Source organism: Stegastes partitus, unplaced genomic scaffold (genome assembly GCF_000690725.1).
Source record: "Stegastes partitus isolate 25-593 unplaced genomic scaffold, Stegastes_partitus-1.0.2 Scaffold1091, whole genome shotgun sequence".
NCBI classification, from domain to species: Eukaryota; Metazoa; Chordata; class Actinopteri; family Pomacentridae; genus Stegastes; species Stegastes partitus.
In genome coordinates this window covers 180,741-201,236 of record NW_007578822.1, presented here as the reverse complement: position 1 = coordinate 201,236, position 20,496 = coordinate 180,741, and the positions used below count along the sequence as shown (strand labels likewise).

At 40.6% G+C, this 20,496-nt stretch overlaps 1 protein-coding gene across 2 annotated transcripts in view; it reads left to right on the top strand.

Annotated features, from left to right (window-relative positions):
• The window catches only part of wdr7 (WD repeat domain 7), a 126,123-nt gene that overhangs the window by 6,303 nt on the left and 99,324 nt on the right, over nucleotides 1-20,496 (top strand). For both annotated transcript variants that reach the window (XM_008295957.1, XM_008295956.1), the window contains exons 7-12: nucleotides 7,350-7,497; nucleotides 9,073-9,188; nucleotides 10,036-10,168; nucleotides 11,469-11,689; nucleotides 12,898-13,093; nucleotides 18,189-18,403. In XM_008295957.1, the coding sequence (XP_008294179.1) occupies nucleotides 7,350-7,497; nucleotides 9,073-9,188; nucleotides 10,036-10,168; nucleotides 11,469-11,689; nucleotides 12,898-13,093; nucleotides 18,189-18,403 (1,029 nt within the window). The remainder of the gene's footprint in view (nucleotides 1-7,349; nucleotides 7,498-9,072; nucleotides 9,189-10,035; nucleotides 10,169-11,468; nucleotides 11,690-12,897; nucleotides 13,094-18,188; nucleotides 18,404-20,496) is intronic.

The window sequence follows — 20,496 nt, the reverse complement described above, 5'->3', positions numbered from 1 at the left end:
TACATGATTGTGTTGTTGTTGTGTTGAGAACATCCAAACCAGACGGGGAAGAATCGGCCTTAATCCGTGTGTGTGAACTCGACCCGCAGTGTTTTGTGTTCTTTCATTTGGTGCCTTCAGTTTGTTGTTGTTGTTATTTGTGTATAATTTGTTGTGTGTCCTTTTGTTACTTTTGCTGTTCCTTTTTTTTTGTCGTTCTGTCCTCCGACCGCTGCCGCCTCGCCCTCCTCTGACCTCCTCGTCCTCTCAGAGGGCGGCGGACGGAGGTAAGGGGGAGGAGGAGGAGCTGCTGGTGGAGGTGATGTGCCTCCCCGCCAGCGGCTTCGACCTGGAGCTGTACACCCCCGAGGTGCAATACCGACACCGGCCTCTAGAGGCGCCTGTAAGCCCCAGACTATACATACCGACAACTACAGGCAGGAAGAAGAAGAGTCTCACCGTCTGGACTGAGCTGCAAATACTAAACCTGGCATAATCCCTGCAAATTAATACGTTAGATTATCTCAACATTATTAAACCTGCACCAACAGAGTCAAACCTGATGTTGAGTGCGAGCCATTGATAGATGAGGTGTTTTTAAAGGACCATACCGGAGTTTAAGCACGTTTTAGTAAATTAGCTACAAACTTTAAAGAAGTGAAAATTGAAAAATGTATTTATTGTGTTTATTTGAGCAGATTAATAACTGGATTAGTTTAGAGAGTCAGTGGTGCAAATAGAAACTTTGGCACTTATTGTCCATGTGGCTAATGAGCTAATAGATGCTTTTGTTCCATTTTTAATTAAATCTAACAAATGATGAGCAGCCAAACAAAAAGGGTGGAAACTGAGCGAACCTTTGACTGACTCGTTCTTGCATGTTTAAAACAAAGAGAGGAAAGAAATCCTCACATTGGAGAAGTTAAACCAGTGAGTATTTGATGCTTTTGCGTTTTCAAATGAGTGAAATTACCAGTCAGCTGTTGATTGTGATGGTTTGTGTCACTTCAGCAGGTTTCAAGATGACTGTTGATAGAAACAGACTGAAACCTGCCAGAAAGGAAATCAGAAATAATCTGAACTTAAAGCACAAATGCATGTAAAGCTGCGCTATGGTCCTTTTTTTGAAAGTTTGGCGCCAGTGATAAAGGCTCTAATTAAGCAAAACAAAATGATGAGATGTTTGTTTGAGACAGTTTTGAGTTTTTGTGACTTTGCAGCTCAGCCAGAAGGTGGCGACTCGCCGAGAGGAGCGAACTGCGAGAACGGCAGTGAAAACGCCGACGTCCACTCAGCGGCTCACGACAAACGAGGACAGTTTCAAACGAACACACTAATGAATATGGAGATGTTTTGAGGAGGAACGTAGCCGTACAGAGGATTAGTGTTTGCTCTGTTTTCTGTCAGGTTCAAACTTGAAAACATGCATCAATCATCATGTGCAGTCTGGAAGGTTTTCGTGAGGATTTAACGTCCTGTTCTTTATTACTGTTAACTAGTGTTGCTCAGGAAAACAAAATGATCTTTATCAGTCTCATAAAAGAAAGAGAAAAGAAAGGATTGCAGTGTTTATAATAAATGGATAGATGATTATTATTATTACAACTGAGGTAGTATGTACTAATAGTGCAAGGTGTTGCCTAAAAGACAACAGAATTATTACAACAGAAAAACAAGATGTGCAGCCACGAAATGGACGTTTTAAATTAATGGAATAAATTGAGGAAGTATTACAGTAAATAGATTATTACTGCTAAACAAAATAAAGAAAAAACTGTCAATGACAATTAAAAATGTATTAAAATATACACATATATATTATTATTATGTATTTTTTAATTAACTTCTAATTCAAATGGGACAGTAAAAAGGACAAACAACACATTGTTTTGTTAATTAATTAGAATTAGACAGAAATTGAATCAAACATTACATTACAGACATTAACGATGTCGTTATTTGGTCAAAACGCAGCTTAAACTGACTTTTACTTGTTTCTTGCTAAATCAATGTTGTGTCCTGACGCTGATAAAAACAGTTTCCTGCCTTGAGTGCGACCTGCTGGACAACTTTTTTTATTTTAGTTTGCACTTGTCACCGATTAGGCTGTTTGTTGTGTTTACAGATCCTAGAGCAGCTAATTTAATAATCACCGTAGTTACTAAATAACTTGAATAACTTGATGAACAGCCGTCTCAAACACCCTGCCTGTCCTGAAGCTTAATCAACGTAATGTTGTATAAAAATGCAGTTTGTAGCTACTAGAGTTCGTTAGGCCTGCAGACCAACAGGGGAACAGGATGATTATTACCAGAAGTAGAAGCAGGAATGACTTGAGCCTGGTTAAAGAAACAAAAAGCTGTTTTGTTGCGTCGGTTGGAAGCGTGAGCCGCTGAGTGGACGCCGGCGGAGTCGAACTGACGGTTTTGTTTGCTCCGCTCTTTGCTTTCCTGCCTGCCTGACAGACTGAACTCACTCTGGTTCACCTGGTTTCATGCTCTCCTCCCACTAAAACAAAACTCCTCCTCCAAAAGCACCATCACCCTCCTCATCCGTCTTCATGCCGATGAAGATGCATGCAAAGTCCCCCCGAGCTGCTTCTTAACCGAACTGAGACCCGCCGAGCTTCGGAGTTTATGACAAACCAAAGACGCGAAGTGATAGAAAAACGGTGACATTTAGGTTTAAAACTAGTTTCTTATCTTCAGTAGGGACCAAAAAGCTTTAACATTTATCTGTGAATATTAATGACGCCAACTGGACATTTCAGGAGCATGAAGGAGTTGAAATGTACATCGTCTCAGAACTAGTGATTCACCTTTAACATCCTGAACATGGGGTTTTGTGAAGTTTTAATTGCCCTTTGGACGCCTGCTGGCTGGGCTTTTACTGTCTCCACTGGCTGGAATTTTGTTTGAAAGGCTAAATTGAGAGTAATATTCATTTACTAACACATAGAACTAAATGTACTAACAGAGTCGGCGAGTGTTTTATATGAAATATTGCTTTAAGCTGCGAAATAATTCCATTAATTTAAAATTAGTTGCAAGTCGCCATTTCTGTGTCACATTAAAGACTTTTCGGTAGCTTTAAATCATTCACTCCACCCACTGGTTTGTATTCTACCGTTCTGATGCCTTGAGTTTTAAATTTGGCTTTTGAAATTGGATGTAGCTTGAGGAACTCAAGTTCTTTGCACCGTGGGACAGTAGTGACGTCAATCACAAGTTAGCCCCGCCTTAAAATATGACCTGCTTTATCGTCTGTTTTATTCTAAATGGAACCATCTTTTCCTAAAAGCACATCTTGCTGTATTGAAGGAGACTTTAAAGTAGCAGTTGAGACAAAAATCTCATTAGAATAATGTTCACCGAGGTAGAAAATCAAGTAAGAAGTCGGGTCGTTTTCTCATTGACTTGTATGGAATCGGACTTCTTGTTGCAGCCAGAGGAGTCGCCCCCTGCTGGCTGTTGGATAAAATGCACATTTAAGGCACTTCCATGTTTGCTTTATGAAGGACAAAGTTAATATTTTACTGTGCCTAAAACTGTATAATCCTCCTTTTTTTAAAGGCTTTTATTTTGAAACAATTAGAAGTATCGCTCAAAGAAACAGCAAAGTACAAACTAAAATCCATCCCAACTTTTTAAACATATTGTTTATGAGAGCTTTACTTGCTGCAGATTTTAATTAAATAGTTTAAAAGCGACTCCTGAACCGTATTAAATTACACAAATCGTGTTTTTCTAAACGTCAACACTCACAAAAATTAAAAACCGGAAACTTTCACAAACAAGAAACCACACTGACGGTTTGTAATAGTATTAAAAGTGGATCATAATCTTATCCAGCCTGCACTTTTCTTTGTTTTGGTGCATTTTATTGCATTAGAAATTGAATTTTAAATTAAATAAAGGCGTTGTTTTCACTAGTTTCAGTAGTTTGTAATGACGGCGGGAAAAAGCCTTGAGACATTTTGCAGATTTATTAAAACGTTTTTAATCTGTTTCTCAAATAAATCTTAAACTGAAGTCTCTCATTTACAAAATAATTACACGTTACATAATTCTGAATGGAGTTTTTCCATTTTATCCAGATGAGCAGAAAACTTTGCTGCACAGAGAAACTCCAAACAAACCATGAATCTACGTCCTCTCTGTTTCTTTCTGCCTTTTGTTCTCTCAACACTTTACCCTGACGTTGGATCCAGTTGTTGCACATCTCACATACAGATGTGGTTTGGTTTGTGTGCGTTTGAGTGACATCTGGTGGCACTTTGCATTCCCTCTCGGCTCGTCCACGGCGTCCAGACGAGCCGAACTAACCCGGCTGTTTCTCCACACGTCAGCCATCTTCCTGCTTTTTTTCTACCTCTTTGAGTGACGGCGGGTTCACCGGCTTTCACCCCGTTCATCATTAACACCGCGGCGGATCATCGCAACCCTCCACCTGCTGCAACGTCCAAATCTCCAGACACTTTCGTAGGACATCCGATCAGCTTTATGCCTTTTGACAGGGCTAGAATTATTTGTCGTTGGTAGGTTAACCTGCATGCTAATGTGTTAGTTAATTCTGTCCTCAGCCTTTGGATCGCAGCGAGGTTATAACCCGGAGAGGAGTGAAGCCGCGGAGCTGTCAGAGTAATAATCAGGGTGTTGACGACCAGCAAGCAGACAGATGTTCAGTCGCTGCTGCAGCATGAATCCAGCTGCTGCTTGTCCGTCCAGATTATTAGAAGAATAAGGAGGGAAGTCCACCCTGAAACAGAACTGCCGTCATTTAGCTTAGATGCCATTGCAGGATTCAAAAACCAGCAACCTTTCTAGATTAATAGATTAGTTCTACGGTTTATAAAATGTCAGAAATTGGTGGAAATGATCCATCAGTGGCTTCAAAGCCCAAAATAACTTCTTCAAATGTCTTGTTTTGTCCACAACAACATCAGAGGAGGAAAGAAACCAGATTTATAGCAAGAGTTTACTGGTATTCGTTGACCGCTGATCAATTAATCATTGCAGCTCTAGAGTAATTTTATTACTTCTCTTTGATTATAAAGTCATAAAGTTCTGTTTATTTGCATGTTAGGACTGTTTGATCCAGATAAAAACAGCTGTAGATGTGTATAAACTGGGCAGTGATCAGTTTTTGGTTCATCAGCACTAGATCTTGTACCACATGATGTAACATTCCAGCTATTTTCATGACTTTTCACGTGTAAAAACGACTGTAACACCAATGATGCCTTCAGGGAGAGTCGGACATTGGTGTCTATTGTTATATTTACAGCCTTTTAAAGCAGGTGAAGACACAAGTTGGACTCAGCTTAGCATTATGTTACATTTAGATTAGCCCTAAACCGAACTATGGAGCTTTTTTTTGCTTTTTTTTCCATCAGGATGTTTGTTTAGCTCCATCCTGTATTTCTTTTTTGGTGCAACATTATTCACCAAATAAGAAAGAATCTCTGGTGTTCAAACTATCAAAGAAACTTAATTCTTTGTTCCTAAAGCAAGAACAGTTTCAGCTGTGGATAAAATGTTTGGTGCTTTAGTGATGACATGTATGGTTCTGTTTTGGGGTGGATGCTGCTCTCCTCCCAACTCCACCGTTGTTCTTCAGTAACCTCCGGACTGATTGTTGAAACGTAGAATGTCAGGACAGTTTAACTCCAGTCGTAGTCATGTTGAGTTTCGTCACGATGTTCAGAATCAGCCTAAACCCTACTTTAGCCTCCGTCGGTGAGTTTCCTGCCTCTCGTCTGAACCCATGACGCCCTCATGCATCCAGAGTGATAGACTTTACACAACCGTCCATGTCTATGGCTCTTGATTTTGTCCATGATCTCCCGCAGTGGACGAACGTTTCAACTCATCTTGCTGCTCAGAGGAACGAAGGGAAACTCACCTGTTAGCAGACGTCGGTAGTCGGTGTAAAAGACACCTGATTGGCTCCTGAAGACGTCGAAGGGACCAATGTGATGGAGGTCATGTGACTGATTAAAGCTGGTTATGTCTGACAGATTTATGTGAGGTGTTACCATCAATACCTGAGTTATACGTCAGTTAGTCCAGAGTTTATGGAGGCATTGTACATGTGTTAGCGCACATGACCATGAAAACTGTTATTTTCTGTAGATAGACATTCAGAAATCTGTAGTTAGAGCGCAAAGACATTCACCGAAATGTAAAGACATGAGACAGGAAGAAGCACCTCCATAGCATGATGCTGCCACCACCGTGCTTCACTGGTTGTAACGATGTTAGCCAGACACAGTGCTTGATGCTCTGCCCAGATAATCAGATAATCCCTGAGACAACTTTTCTTGAACTCTTAATAATGTTTGACAAACTTTAAACAGGCCGTCATGAGCTGGTCAACTTTTAAGACCTGATTTTTTCTGAGATTTTCTCATCTCTTGAAGGACTTATGAAGGACTGTTGGGGTCTTTTCCTGATCTTCTTCCTTGGTTACCCATCTTGACTGGACAACAACCACTAGGTCGACTCACGGTGTTTCCAAACTTCTTTAATGTCAGTATTATTGGTGCCACTTTGTTCCTGGAAACACTCAAAGCTTTAGAGCTGAACTAAAGCAGGAGCATGGCTGGTACCTCTTCAAAAACCGTTTCAATTTAAGAAAAATCTTTTTAAAACCTGTTTATTGGGAACCCCAGGAATATTTTTTTTACTTTTTTTAGGAAGACCGATGAAAGAAAGGCTTCATGTACAGACTGAAAACACCACTGGAACAGAAAGTAATTGATATCTATGCAAATAAATGTCATTTTTTAGTTATTTTTTTCATGAGGTGTCCTCAAATACACTTCCTGATACGAAAAAGCTGTTATGTTGTGGTGTGAAGTGGAAATTAGGGGTGTAAATATTCGATCAGCTGCCCTCAGTGGGCGGTACCTTCGACCATCAGTCACATGACCCTCATCACATCATAGCCGCCCGTCTTCACCAATCAGTTGACTTCTACAGCGACTGTATTGTGCTTTACTCTTACTGTACCACCGTTTCCGTTCTGCCAGCAGCGGTAGAAGCCAAACGGCATGTTGGACTCAGCCAGTGTTTGCTGTGCGACGGTTTGTTGTTTTCTCATGTTGGTGAATCAGAGATCTGTGGTTCTGCTTCTCTGCAGTTTGCTGTGTGATGTTTGTTTGTTTGAAGTTCAGAGCAAAACCAACCATTTCAGCTTCACTCGGCTCTCAGAAGTTAAACCAAAAAAGCTAAACTGTTGTTGTTGTTTGGGAAAAAACTAACGTTACTGCAGAGCCCTGAAGGGGAAAATACTGATGAAGCCAGCTGGGGTTTGGAGATGTTGGTTTCCGGGTGCTGATCTTTTCTCCCCGTCCCGCCTCCCTCCAGCTCCTCATCTGTCCTCCGGTGACTCGGTTCTTCTTCGGCCGGCGGGAGCCTTTCCACAAGCTGCTGATCCAGGGAGACTCTGCCGGCAGACTGTCGCTGTGGAGCATCCCGGACACCTCGCCTCTGCAGCCGCTGTCCACCTCCTCAGGTAGAAAAATGGCATCACGCAAAGCCCAAATGGGGAAGAGTCAGATGTATGTTGGTCTTTCTGAGCTACAAGAACAGTTGCTGTCGTCGTGTTTTGCAGAAAAATTTACTTAATTTAAGAGAACGTATGTGATAATGTGTACCTGTTTGGCAAAATGGCTCTATGACGCCCCCTACAGTAATTTATCCATTAGCCCCCGCAGTATGTTTAACCTACATCTACGAAATTTGGTAGACATATGTAACACATCAAGACGCACAAAAAAGCCTCATGGACCCATACTGTAAAGTCAACAGGAAGTCCGCCATTTTGAATCAGCTGTGCGATTTTTTTTTTTGTTGTTGTGATTTTTGTCATATTCAAGAACAAACTCCTCCTAAGGGTGAAGTCCCAGAGCGCTGATATTCAGGTAGCGTGTAGAGAACACCTTAAAGGTAAAAAATTAGTTTAACATTTGTACGTTTCAACACGACCATCCCAGCGACGACATCATTAGGAAATTTGAATATTTGACATTGTTCTTGTAGAGATTCAATCTGAATCTAAGTAAGAAATCCCTTTGTAATAACCCTTTGTTGATGTCTATTGGCCTTTACAAAAACAAAAACAGCCTTGCTAAAAGACCATTTAACCATTTAAACCATCAGAGTGTGGAAACTACAGGTCAGAAACTTACAGGGAACAAAACTACAACCCAAACAGAAGTAATATAGGAGTCACAAAATCCTTTAAATTCACTTTTTGTAGATAATATTGCATCGTAATAGGAACCAGGAAGTTTCAGCATACTTCTGTCCCTTCAGATATTTGATTGTTGTTAATAACTGACAGAAGTGAGGCAATTTGAAAATGCTTTTTAATACACTAATATTAATTTAACATTAAAAAACAGTAAATTCTATCCATTCCTGTTCTTGTTTGTTCACATATTGTCCATACTTGTTTAGAAAATGGTCCCAACTCTTTGCCACTGCTGCATATCTGTCTTTTCTTGAGGTTTTGGTAGTGAGTTGAATGTGTTCGCTATGGACACATAGCGACATCTAGTGGCCAAATATGAAATGTCAAAAGGAAAAGATGCGTTTCAGAGATTCTGTTTGCAGCAGGATGATATCGAGCCTTTAACTTTGTGTTTTAACCTTTTTCTTTTCGCCAAAATCAAAGGTTTCCTTGTGAAACAGTTAAACCTCGTAAGGAGTTTGGCGTATCTCACATTGTGATGCTTTGATTTAATTGAAGACAGTCTGAAAAATTCTTAATTTCATGGCATTTGCTGTTTGAAATGCTGCCTCTGCTCTTTTTCTCCACTTTGATCTTCAATATAATGCTTTATATCATTGCTTAGAGATTTACAAGGCAGAGTGCAGTTGCATCTTCAGGGGAATTTTAGAAATAAGCTGCAAAAGACAAATCAAAACTTAAATATCGTACAGAAGGCGGGGATACAGAGAGTTATGTTGAATGCCAGACCAGTACGGTGAATATTAGACAGATCATTCAAAGGATCTTTCTTGAACTACTTCCTCATGTCTCTGTGCTTTTAAACCTTTGACTGTTTTGTTTTTCTCGGTGCAGAGCTGCAGGTTTCGTCCACCATCAGTCTCCAGGAGGCGTTTGATAAGCTGATCCCCGTGTCTGCCGGGATCATCGACCAGCTCAGCGTCCTGCCCGGAAAAGAAGAACCCATCAAGGTTCGAACGCCCGGAAAAGTGGTCAAATATGCAAACATGCATTTAGAATCTGATTTATTAACAAAAAAATGGAAAGAAGAATCCATCTCAGATCATTTCTGCTCCACCATCTCTGATTTGTCTGAATTTTTTTATAGCATAAAATATAAAAATCACCCGTCAACCCACCTCCAGCAAATTGAAAATCTGAGGCTGTTTGAGCGACAACATCTGAGAAACTATTAAAGATAAAAACCTGAAACCTTCTCTGTTATTTCTCATCATGTCACTGATTCAGAATCTGTGATATTGGACAGTAGATCAAATAATCTGTGATTATTGGTGAGTTGAAATATGGAAAAACAATTAAGTATTTCGTGAAAAGTTCCATGTTTGAGCTCATTCACAAAAAAATTGATAAAGCAGAAGTCGACTAGTGATATTTACTGAACCACATGTAGCTGCAGGTCACAATAATACAAAACTAAACATGTAGAATAGTTTTAATATGAAATACTTGGTGAGAAGACTGAAAAGAAAAGTTGTTTTTGTTGAATTTTAAACTCTCGATGGGCAAATTTTAGCCAAACACAAATATCTCAAAAAGTGTTCGACAGTTTAATTAAATATTTTATACATAGGGTTTAAAAATATCCAGAACTAATGATAAAAAAAAGTTTTAAGGAACTCAAGAGACGGTCGATGAGAAGGACCCTGATGGTTTGAGATGGACGAACTCAGTGGTTTGTGTTGATTTAGCTGAACGGGTAACTGGTGATTAAAGTCGCTCAAAACATCTCCTGTTTAACTGAAATACTCTCTGTGCTGTTTTATTTTTGTGTTCTTGACTCGATGTTCGTCTCCCCAGGTGACGGCCAGCGTCTACATCCCGTCTCAGGGTCGCCTGGTTTGTGGCAGAGAGGACGGCAGCATCATCCTGGTTCCTGCCACTCAGACCGCCATCGTCCAGCTGCTGCAGGGCGAGCACATGCTCAGGAGAGGTGAGGACGGACGAACACAACATTTAGTATTATTATTATTATTATTATTACGAAAGCTTTTTACGGCAGGATAATTAGTCATGTGACAGTAAAGAGCAGTAAAACTCCCTCACAACCACCAGTTGAACGTCAGCAGCGGTGGAAAGTAAAAAGTACGTTACTCAGGTTGTTGGGTCCAGTTCTGAAGTAATTCTATGTGATGGTGCTGCCTGTGCTGCCACTTCACTACACTGCAGAGAGAAGTATTGCATATTTTTCTTCCAGTGGATTTCATTTTTAGCTGCAAGTTATTTTTTTGATGAAAGATTTTACAGGAATAAACACGTTGTAGTCATGTTGCACCAATCGACTGGTCTGGAGGAGACTTTGCATTTTGTGTAATGTTTACTGCATTGGTTGTTCCAAGCAGAGTAAAATTGTGGAGTTTCAAGATGGTTCTCCAATTGTAATTAAGAAAAATGCATTTTGAATCCATCCCACAATCCCAGCAGGTGTATGTGTTATATAATGACGAGCTAAAATACCACAACTATCTTGATAAATATCTACAGTCTTCCTTAAATCTGTTCATCTCCTTCCATTAAAGAAAAGGCAAAGGTCACAATAGTCACATAAATAACTGGAAACTGAAAAAAGTAATAATAAATAAGAATTTGCTAAATTATAATTTAGTGAAATAAGACGTTGCTTTTGAATTTTGGTTGAAAAGAATAATTTAAAAAAACAAAAAAACAAAACTGTCCCGGACCAATTAGAGCACTTTACTGATGAGCAGTGAAACCAGAACACCTGTCAACAGGTGCAGACGTCTGACTGAGAGTTACAGGAAACACCTGATTGGCTCAAAGGGTTGTTCAACTAGATAGTAGTTCACGGGTCCCATCAGGCTGGTTTATTTTATTTTTTTTTTAAATATATTTCTGTTAAACCACAATTCCAAAGCAACGTCATGATTTTCACAAATTTTTTTATTTATTTTTACTTTTGTCAGTTTCAGCTTATTCCAGTGACTGAAGCTGTTTTTTTCCTTCTGTAATGTGACGGTATGAATACATCTGAGGACGACTGTATGTTTTGTGCTGTGAAATCACGGCTGGTCGAGCAGAAGTTGTTCTGAAACATTTGAGCTGCAGCGACTTTTCTGTAGTTAAACACTGCAAAGCAAAGCAAACCTGTACAAGTTCTGATTCAATCAGAGTGAAGTTTCACCTCCAGCTTCTTCCTGTGCTGCTGCATTAATCATTCTGGCCTAAATCGTTCCACACAGTCGCGTCTCTTACGTTTAAACGTCTTCCTGCAGGTTGGCCTCCCCACCGGACCCTCCGAGGCCACCGGAACAAGGTGACCTGCGTCCTGTACCCCTACCAGATCTCCCCGCGCTACGACCAGCGCTCCCTGGTGTCCGGAGGCGTCGACTTCTCCGTCATCGTCTGGGACATCTTCACCGGGGAGATGAAGCACATCTTCTGCGTCCACGGAGGGGAGATCACTCAGCTCATCGTCCCTCCGGAGAACTGCAGCGTAAGTTATCCCTCCGTTTGCTTCGTCTGGTTTTGACATTAGATCTAAATGTTACGAGGTGGGAGTAGCTTTGATGCCGTCGCACAAACAGACTGTATTGTTTAAATGACATTACGGTAAATGATGAGGAATGTGTCGTCGCCATGGAAATCAGACACATGGTGCAGAAGACAGACCTGCTTCCTGCTTTAATGGAGACTCGGGTGTGTTTGTTTCATTTAACAGAAATCTAATCAATGAAACCTTAAAAAATAAAAGCAAGCTGCAGCTAAAAAACACACGATATGGATTCATCCGTCTGATATTTAAAATACTGGATTTATTAAATATGTCATAATTAGCTGCATGTCACAGTAACATAAAACACATAGAATACTTTAATATGAATACTTGGTCCCAAAAATGGAGGAAAAAAGCTTTTTTTGTTGAACTTTTTTTAACCGATTGAGCAGATTTGACACAAAAACCGAAATATCGAATATATTTAAAAGCAAACTCAAACCGTTTTAATCAGGCTTTTGATTGATTTTGTAGATTTTATTCATTTACGACTCTTTTATTTATTGGGTTCTCTATTTATGCACCTATTTTAGTCTTTTTTTTATTGTGCTGTTTATTACTTCCTTTTTATTATTTCTTATTCTGTTTTTTTCCCTTAAATTCATCTCTTTTAATAACAGATGTCTTTTTTAAAAATGTGTTTATTGATCTAACTTATTTTATCTCATTTTATTTCATTTAATCACGTCTGGTGTTTCCTCATAGCGTAGATAAAGTTGATCATGTGACTGTGGAGGGTTGTTTTATTATATTTTTATTTATCTATAAAGCGCTTGTGTTGCATTTCTGTTTGTATGAAAAGTAGAACTAATGTCTGATTGACTGAACTACGAAAACATGTTTTTCATTTTCAGACTCCACTTTGTAAAGAAACAAAGCCTTTATTGTCAATATACAAACATACAATAACAAATGTTTATTGCACAGCTAAAAAAAACAAAAAAACAAAAAACAAAACTCAGGTGAAACTGGCTAAAAGAATTTTTGCAGCTTGAGTGTAATAACTAGTAGACATTAGAAGGTACCGACATCACAAATGCGAACACTATAACGTTCTTTAAAGGTTTTAGAACAGATCTTACAGCCAGCATTTCTTCAGCTCCAGTTCTTCTGGGTTTTCACCGCTCCCCGCTGTGTTTTGTGCTCAGACCCGGGTGCAGCACTGCGTCTGCTCGGTGGCCAGCGACCACTCCGTCGGCCTGCTAAGCCTGCGGGAGAGGAAGTGCATCATGCTGGCGTCCCGACACCTTTTCCCCATCCAGGTCATCAAGTGGCGCCCGGCCGACGACTACCTGGTGGTGGGATGCTCGGACGGCTCCGTCTACGTCTGGCAGATGGATACAGGTGAGGACCAGGCGTTAGTGCTACCAGCTCTGCCATCACAGGGTTTCTATGCAACTTGGATATTTCGTAGCGCTTTTTATAAAACTGAAGCACTGTGATTTGGAAAACTGTGATTTTTCTTTTAGCCCAGGACAATATTCTAGCTTCTGGTTGGGACACTAGTGGAGTGGTTTCACCATCATACCTGCTCAATGAATGTTCAAATATTGGCCATAAATCCCCCAAAAATCTCATAAAGTATACCTCTGACTGGCACCATACTCAGCCAACAGAGGAAACAGAACTGGTGGAATAACAGAATAGAAAAACCAAATTTGCACCATCATATAGCTGGTTTGGATTGTTCTGTCAAAGCAGGGTTGTACCACTAAAGGTTATGTGTACAGATCAATCACTAACTTGCTTCTCAAATCACGGCTCTTTAAACATCGATCCACTGATTGGTGCGAAGAAAACGACGCAAACTCGACATGAATCCACATTCTTGAAGAATTTTCTACTTAAAAACGAATGTTATGACCCCAGATTTTACATGTTTTACTCAATAAAATACACAAAAATAAATCAGACGAACACGAGATGTTCAGGCGTGAACTTTTTAAAAATGTGGTGGATTGAGGTGGCGTTCATGTTGGCTGCATTTGTGTTTGTTTACTGTATAAACAAACTAAGTGCAGAGGGATAAACAGTGGGTTTTAGAGGTTTTAGTAGGTCCATACTATAGAATATATAAAATATTGATGCATCCTCTGAGTCTGAAAAGTAAAACCAAGTAGAAGAGCTTAAACCTGCGTTCTTTCTACCAGCCACCAGGGGGCGACTCCTCTGGTTGCAAAATAAAGTCTGAGTGTATAGAAGTCTGTCAGACTTCTTGCTTGATTTGTTACCTCAGTAAACATTTTCCTAATGAGTTTATGGTCTCAATTGCTAGTTTTAAGGCTTCTGAATACAGCATGGTGATAATTTTTTAAAATTATGGTTCCATTTAAAGTACAATAAACGATAAGGTGAGGCTATTGACAGATTTTGGTGTGTTTCAGTCAGATCCATTTTTTTAAAACACCAAGATGGCAACGACCAAATTCTAAACTCTTAAATGTGCTTAAACGGCGTTAAAATGTGAATTTTTTTCCTTTAAAATCAACCTTTAAACCTGTATGAACACCAACAGGTTCATTGTTGTTCATCATTAGCGTGTGAACCATAGTTTTCAGGACAAACCAACCAAATGTTTCTCAAGTCTTGTTGTCTCAGGTGACCAAAACCAAAATCTGTGCCCACCTCCTTTGTCTGGAAACCCGCTCTACAGATGGATCCACAGTGTAGGCAGGAGTTATTGCACCGATCTCGCTCATAAACCGACGTCTAAACGCCGTAGTTTATGTAGGGAATTTTAGTTTTACGCGCTTTTGCCCAGAAACGTGTCCCTAAAGATCACGGCCAATCTGCAGCACCTCCGAGTGCTGCACAAATAAAGGTCATAATAAAAAAGAAAAAATTGGAATTGAGCCCAGTTTTATTCGACGGTTGGACCTCTTCACCCACAAATCACCAAAACGGCACCGACCTTATTTTTATCAGCTGCTTCAGCCATAAATTCCAGCACTGAGGAAGTCTTTCCTCCACTGTCGTGTCACCTTTTAATTTTTCTGAACACAAAATTCCACTTTTACATTTTCGACTGTTCCAGACACGCCTTGAGCTTCGTCTAATTACGATGCATTGAGTTATGAAAGGCAAGTTTTGTGATGTTTATAAGCTGCCGTTGATGTTGAGCTTTTACCACCTTTGAAGCTCTTCATGGATCCTTTCTCGGTTAGATTTCAGACGCTCTAAGTTTCTCAGGCAAAGGCGTTTTGTTTTATTCTAGGGGCCCAGCTGAAAACAAAGGAGGACGTAGCATTATTTTAACACTGTCCTGGTTGTGTTTTTATCTACTCCTTTAAATTCTGAAGATTTTACGACTTGTCTATCCTTTCTTGCCACTTTGCAACCTGGACTTCGGGCCACGGCTCATGTTTTCGGCAATACTGTCTCATGCTAATGTGGGTTGTGGATGATATTTGAGTTGTCACGGGCACATTTCACCCTCCTGGTAGGGTGGTACCAGAAGGAAATGAAGAGGGTCTATCCTCTGGAAGGCAGGAATGTGATCAGTAGCTGTTTTGACGTTTCCTGTCAGTCTGAAAGTCTGATCAGATGGTGAGACAAGATGCTTTATTGATCCACTCGGGGAAATTCAAGGTATCCAGTAACTCACACATGCTACACCAGATAGACAGAGGAACCAAAGAGCAGTTTGAGGGGCAAACGGTGCTGGTAAAGAAACGGCAGTAAGGTGCCTAAAAATGCTGGTGTTTACAGAAATGTCCCAAAAAATTGTCAGTATTTCAACAAGGCGCAAATTGGTTAGGTTTGGTTAAACTGTCTTGATGCCTCCTCTTGCTTTGTCCGACGACTCAGGCGTTGAACTGGGGACTGGACACTGGCCGTCGCACGCTGTCAACACTCTGTAGTGGCGTCGTCATGATTAGTGTCATATTGTTTCCCTGAGGAAGTTTGGTTTCTGACTTTCTCCGTTGCGTCTGGGTTTGGTCCGGTTTGTGCTCTTGGATGGAGATTGTGGTGTCCGTTTGGGCATCCGCCTTTAAACTGGTCACGATTTTCTTTTGTTTTCTGTTCTTTAGTGGTTGATTGATACGCTTCTCTAGTTGTGTTGTCTTGGTTAGGGGGTTTGGTTTCTGACTTTTTCCTTTGTGTTTGGGTTTGTTTTGGTTTGTGCTCTTGGATGGAGATTGTGGTGTCCTTTTGGGCATCTGCCTTTGAACTTGGTCCCGTTTTTCTTTTTTGTTTTTCTTTGGCGGTTGACTGATACGCTTCGTTTAGTTGCCTTGTCACGGTTAGTGTCGTATTGTTTCCCAGAGGGGGTTTGGTTTCTGACTTTCTCCGCTCCATTTGGGTTTGTGCTCTTGAGTGAAGATGGTGGTCTCCTTTTGGGCATCTGCCTTTGAACTTGGTCCCGTTTTCTTTTCTTTAGCGGTTGATTAATATGGTTCTCTGGTTGCGTTGTCCTGGTTAGTGTCACATTGTTTCCCTGAGGGGGTTAAAATGGTTAGAGTACAGAATACAGGAAGTGGAGTATACCTAGCATGCTGCCTTCCTGCACCATCCAAATCCTCTGCAAAACTTTAGATTTTCATGTCGTTGCTCGGATGGTGTTGATGTTGATTCCCGTAGCAAAGACAACATGAACACAGATAGAAGAAGGAAGGTGGTTTGTATCTACACCCTACAATGCCTCGTGCAGCACTGTTCAACCCGGATTTTGGAAAGCGCTCCATAAATAAAGATGTTCTTAATTGTTTCGGAGACAGCTACATTTGCATTCAACCCGTGCTGTTTGTGGTGCAGCATACAGAGGTAGCATTAGCTCGAGTGATGACCAGAGAAAGGACCAGTTGTGGGCGCGTATAGATGTGTGCCGACCTGAATGAGCTGTAGTGCTGGGAGATTGCAGGGTAGCTAAGTGTGAAATTAAGGAAGGTGTGTGTGTACTGAGGCGTTGGACATGTAATAGGGCCAAGGCTCACAGGCCCTTCATCACACACATATATATACAGGTATAATGGTGCCACTTCTCCTCTCACTCAATACCTGAAGCAATACCGATGTCAGCTCTGTCTGCGGCTAATGATGTCTCTCTAAAGCTCCCCGTCTTTCTGTGAAGCCGGAGAATTGTTGCAGTCAGAGATGGAGGAGGCCTGTCTGTGACCTGAATCATATTCAAGAGACAATAGATGATGATACTGGAGACAAACTGAGTGGGCCGAGAGAGAGGGAGAGAGATTGGAAGATTGATATAAATAGAAGGCGAGTGCAAGGGCAAGAGGGGGAAAGGCTGATAGGAACAGAGAGCAGAGTGTTGTGATGGGAATGAGGAGAAACAAAGATCGGCCAAGCGGCTCTTTTTAAAGGCGCTGAAATCGGGTTCTTCCAACCGAACTTTGAGGACAGACTCTTTATAGAGTTGGCGTCGGGTTCGTGTTATAGGAAGCAGGAATGCTATCAGGAGACGTGTTTTACCTCACTGTGGGTTCATCTTTCCTCTACCTCCTATAGAAGCAGAACAACCGTGGCTAGAAGTAGAGAGAACTTCACCCTTTCAACATCCATGATCAGATATGGTTTTGATTAATCACTCACAAATTCTTCAGACTTCATTACATATCTGCTATCAATCAAAAGTAGACAAGTTGACGGTTAAATATATCTCGTCTTATACATACAGGTGTGAATAAGAAAAGGTAAACTTCATGCTTACCAGGGATAATGTAATTATCAGCTCTTATATCCTGAGACATCAGCGAAAGTCTGTAATTAGTCAGTTAGTTTTGATCGCTTATAAACATTTAGGAAACGAGGTATCAAAAATCCCGTTTTCTGGTGATTTTTGGGGTCAAACGGCGTCATTTTGCTTCACTTGCATGATTTATTTCATGACTGAATCGCGTGTTCACATTCCTACTGATAGCCAATCAAAATGAATGTAGTAGAAAGTCGCCATATACCGAAGCCGATGGACCGGGATGCTGAGTCGTAATGCCAGCCCGATGTAGTGTCGAAAGGGTTAAACATGTCTTCTGTGCACTACAACGCAGTTAAATGATGAGTTTAGATCAAATCAATTGATGCAGAGTTAACATATTCGACCACGAGGCTGCTACGACTATCGTACAGTTGTTGTTGCTGCTCTACATGCCTTCGAATGGCCCCCCAGGAGACAAACTAAGTGTTTTCAATTAAACTAAACTGAATTGAAAATGAAGCATTAAGAAATACAAAAGTCCAAGAAGGATAAAAAAAAGATATCATGAGGACCTTGTACATTTTTCATGTGTAGATATGATGGATGATGTACCCAACTGTAGGAAAATACTTTGCATGCAAGGAGACGAGTACTTTGATTAAAATGGATAAACCATCAGGGCTGCCTTACCATTATCAAAATCTTTAACAAAATCTGACTTCTTGGCAAATAAAACTGAAGCTCATACCTGCGTCCTACACCCGGTGAACCAATCATTGTTGTTTCCAGGCGCCTTGGACCGCTGTGTGATGGGTATCACCGCCGTGGAGATCCTGAACGCCTGCGACGAGCTCGCTCCGGCCACCGTGGACGCCCTGAGCCACTCGGCGGTGAACCTGAAGCAGGCGATGACCCGTCGCAGCCTGGCGGCGCTGAAGAACATGGCTCAGCACAAGCTGCAAACGCTCGCCACCAACCTGCTGGCTGCAGACAACGCCGACAAGGTGAGGACCACCGCCGACGGTCACGAAAACAAGCAAATAATTAGTTGTAATACCTGGTTGCGCCACCAGGTGGAGCTTCTTACACTTTAACGACCTGAAGAGGCATCACTCAGATTTTTGTTGGCAAGCAGAGAGCATTGTGGGAGTTTAGCTAGTAAAGTACAACCATGAGAAAGTATCCTGTGGCGCTTAATAGGCACCGACCGAAGCTTTTATGTTCGTTAATCCAGATTTATCAGCTAGACAAGCAGCCAGTATGTCACGTGACTTCATTTACGACTTAAATTGTTTGTACTGGGTTCATTTCAGGTAATTGATTAATTGATTGAATACTGACTGATAAAGCTCCAGAATATCTTTTAAGGAAATAATTCAAACTCTGCATCCCTACATTCTTGGTTTCCGCTTCTCAAATGTACCACTTTGATGTGTTTTCGTTTGGTGTTGTTAGAAGTTGAGAGTTCTTGGACAAAGCAAGTGTTTGACGACTGTTTGGGGAAACTAAACAAGACTAAAGTTGTGCTAGCGGCTATGTGAGACTGATTTTTATTTTTTTGTTTTAGAAACAGTGGTGCTCTAAATAGGCTAGTGAATTTTACCATGTTTGTTAGCATGTTAGCGCACTTTACCTGTTTGGTTTGTTTCAGTTAACCTGGTTTGCTCTGGCTGCTCTGTTTAAACCACACAATATCATAATCAGAAATACTTTATTGATCCTTGAAAAGGAAATTGTTTCAGTTACAGCTGCTCCAGTTCACAGTCTTAGAAAAGATTAGCTGGATATACCGAACCACCGTTGTGACTGGTGAGCTTTTAGCAGCTGGAGCTCTTTACTGCTGCCTTTCCATGGAGTTACTTTCATATTTGGGGTGCATTTAAAGCCACAGAAATAGTCTTAAATCTGTTGTAAATCTTATAATGTTGTCGCCTCCTGAGCTTTTGTGCTGTTCTCATGGAGGCTAGTTGTGTTTTCAGCTACGTGTCGACAGCGTAAAATATCAACCGAACAACAAATAGCATAACGAGTGACTGCAGGTTGGGTAATTAGTCAGATTTGTCTAATGTAGCGTCTCTATTAATACAGGTCTGATTTTCTGTGAGGTTCAGTCTCATTCATCCCAATCAGACCTACGACACCTTCAGCTCTCAGATAAACCGGTCGTCTCGGTCAGACGGCTGAAGTCCAATTAAAACTCTGCTGGAGATGAGCTAAAGGTCAACGGTGGAGCCGCTGTGTGTTTGTTGTTGTGTCTCCCAGGGACGGATCATCTTAAATGTCATAAGGGGAGAAAAAAACAAAACGAAAAACAACAAGAAATGCAGCGTTTCTTCTGTCTGAGCTTCCAGAGAGAAGCTTTGGAGGTTTAAAGAACAAATCTGCCCAACGATCCTTTTTGTTAGTTATAACATTTATTCTTTGCTTCTAGACTGTTGTAATGCAAAAAAATAAAAAATAAAAAATAGAACATTGTGAAAAAGTTTGACGTTTTCAATCAGTTATTTAAGAAAACTGAACATATTCTAAAATCAGAAATCCTCCATCTCAAATTATGAGAATATTTCTTAAAATATGAAACAAAAAACAGGATTTAGAACGGAAATGTCCAACTTCTGAAATGATATTATTTCTACATTCAATACTTCCTCCTTTAGCATAAATTACTGCATTACTGTTGCATGGAGGCGATCGGCTGCTAGTCGACCATTTTTTTGAGTTACGTTAGGATTTAATCTCTTTAAAAACTTTCCCACTGGAAGAACCGTAGCCAATCTGAAGGCTAAACGTCAACATGCTAACACAGTGAAATGTTGAGGTTGTGTTTTAGCGCTTTATTACCAACTACAATCCTTCTTTTCTACAATAAATGACAAAGCACTGAGTGTTAGCACGGTATGCTAACTACCTAGCTAGCTAGGCTAACACAGCTTCACCGAAAAAATGCATTTTTTTTTGTTTATTGTTTTTTTTTTTTGGTGCCGTCATATACGCCACGAACTATTTCCATCCAGTTTGAGGTTCAGGGATGTTATATGATGTTTTCTCAGTTAATTTAATCCTCCATCCGACAAAAGATGAGGCGTGACAGTTAGCA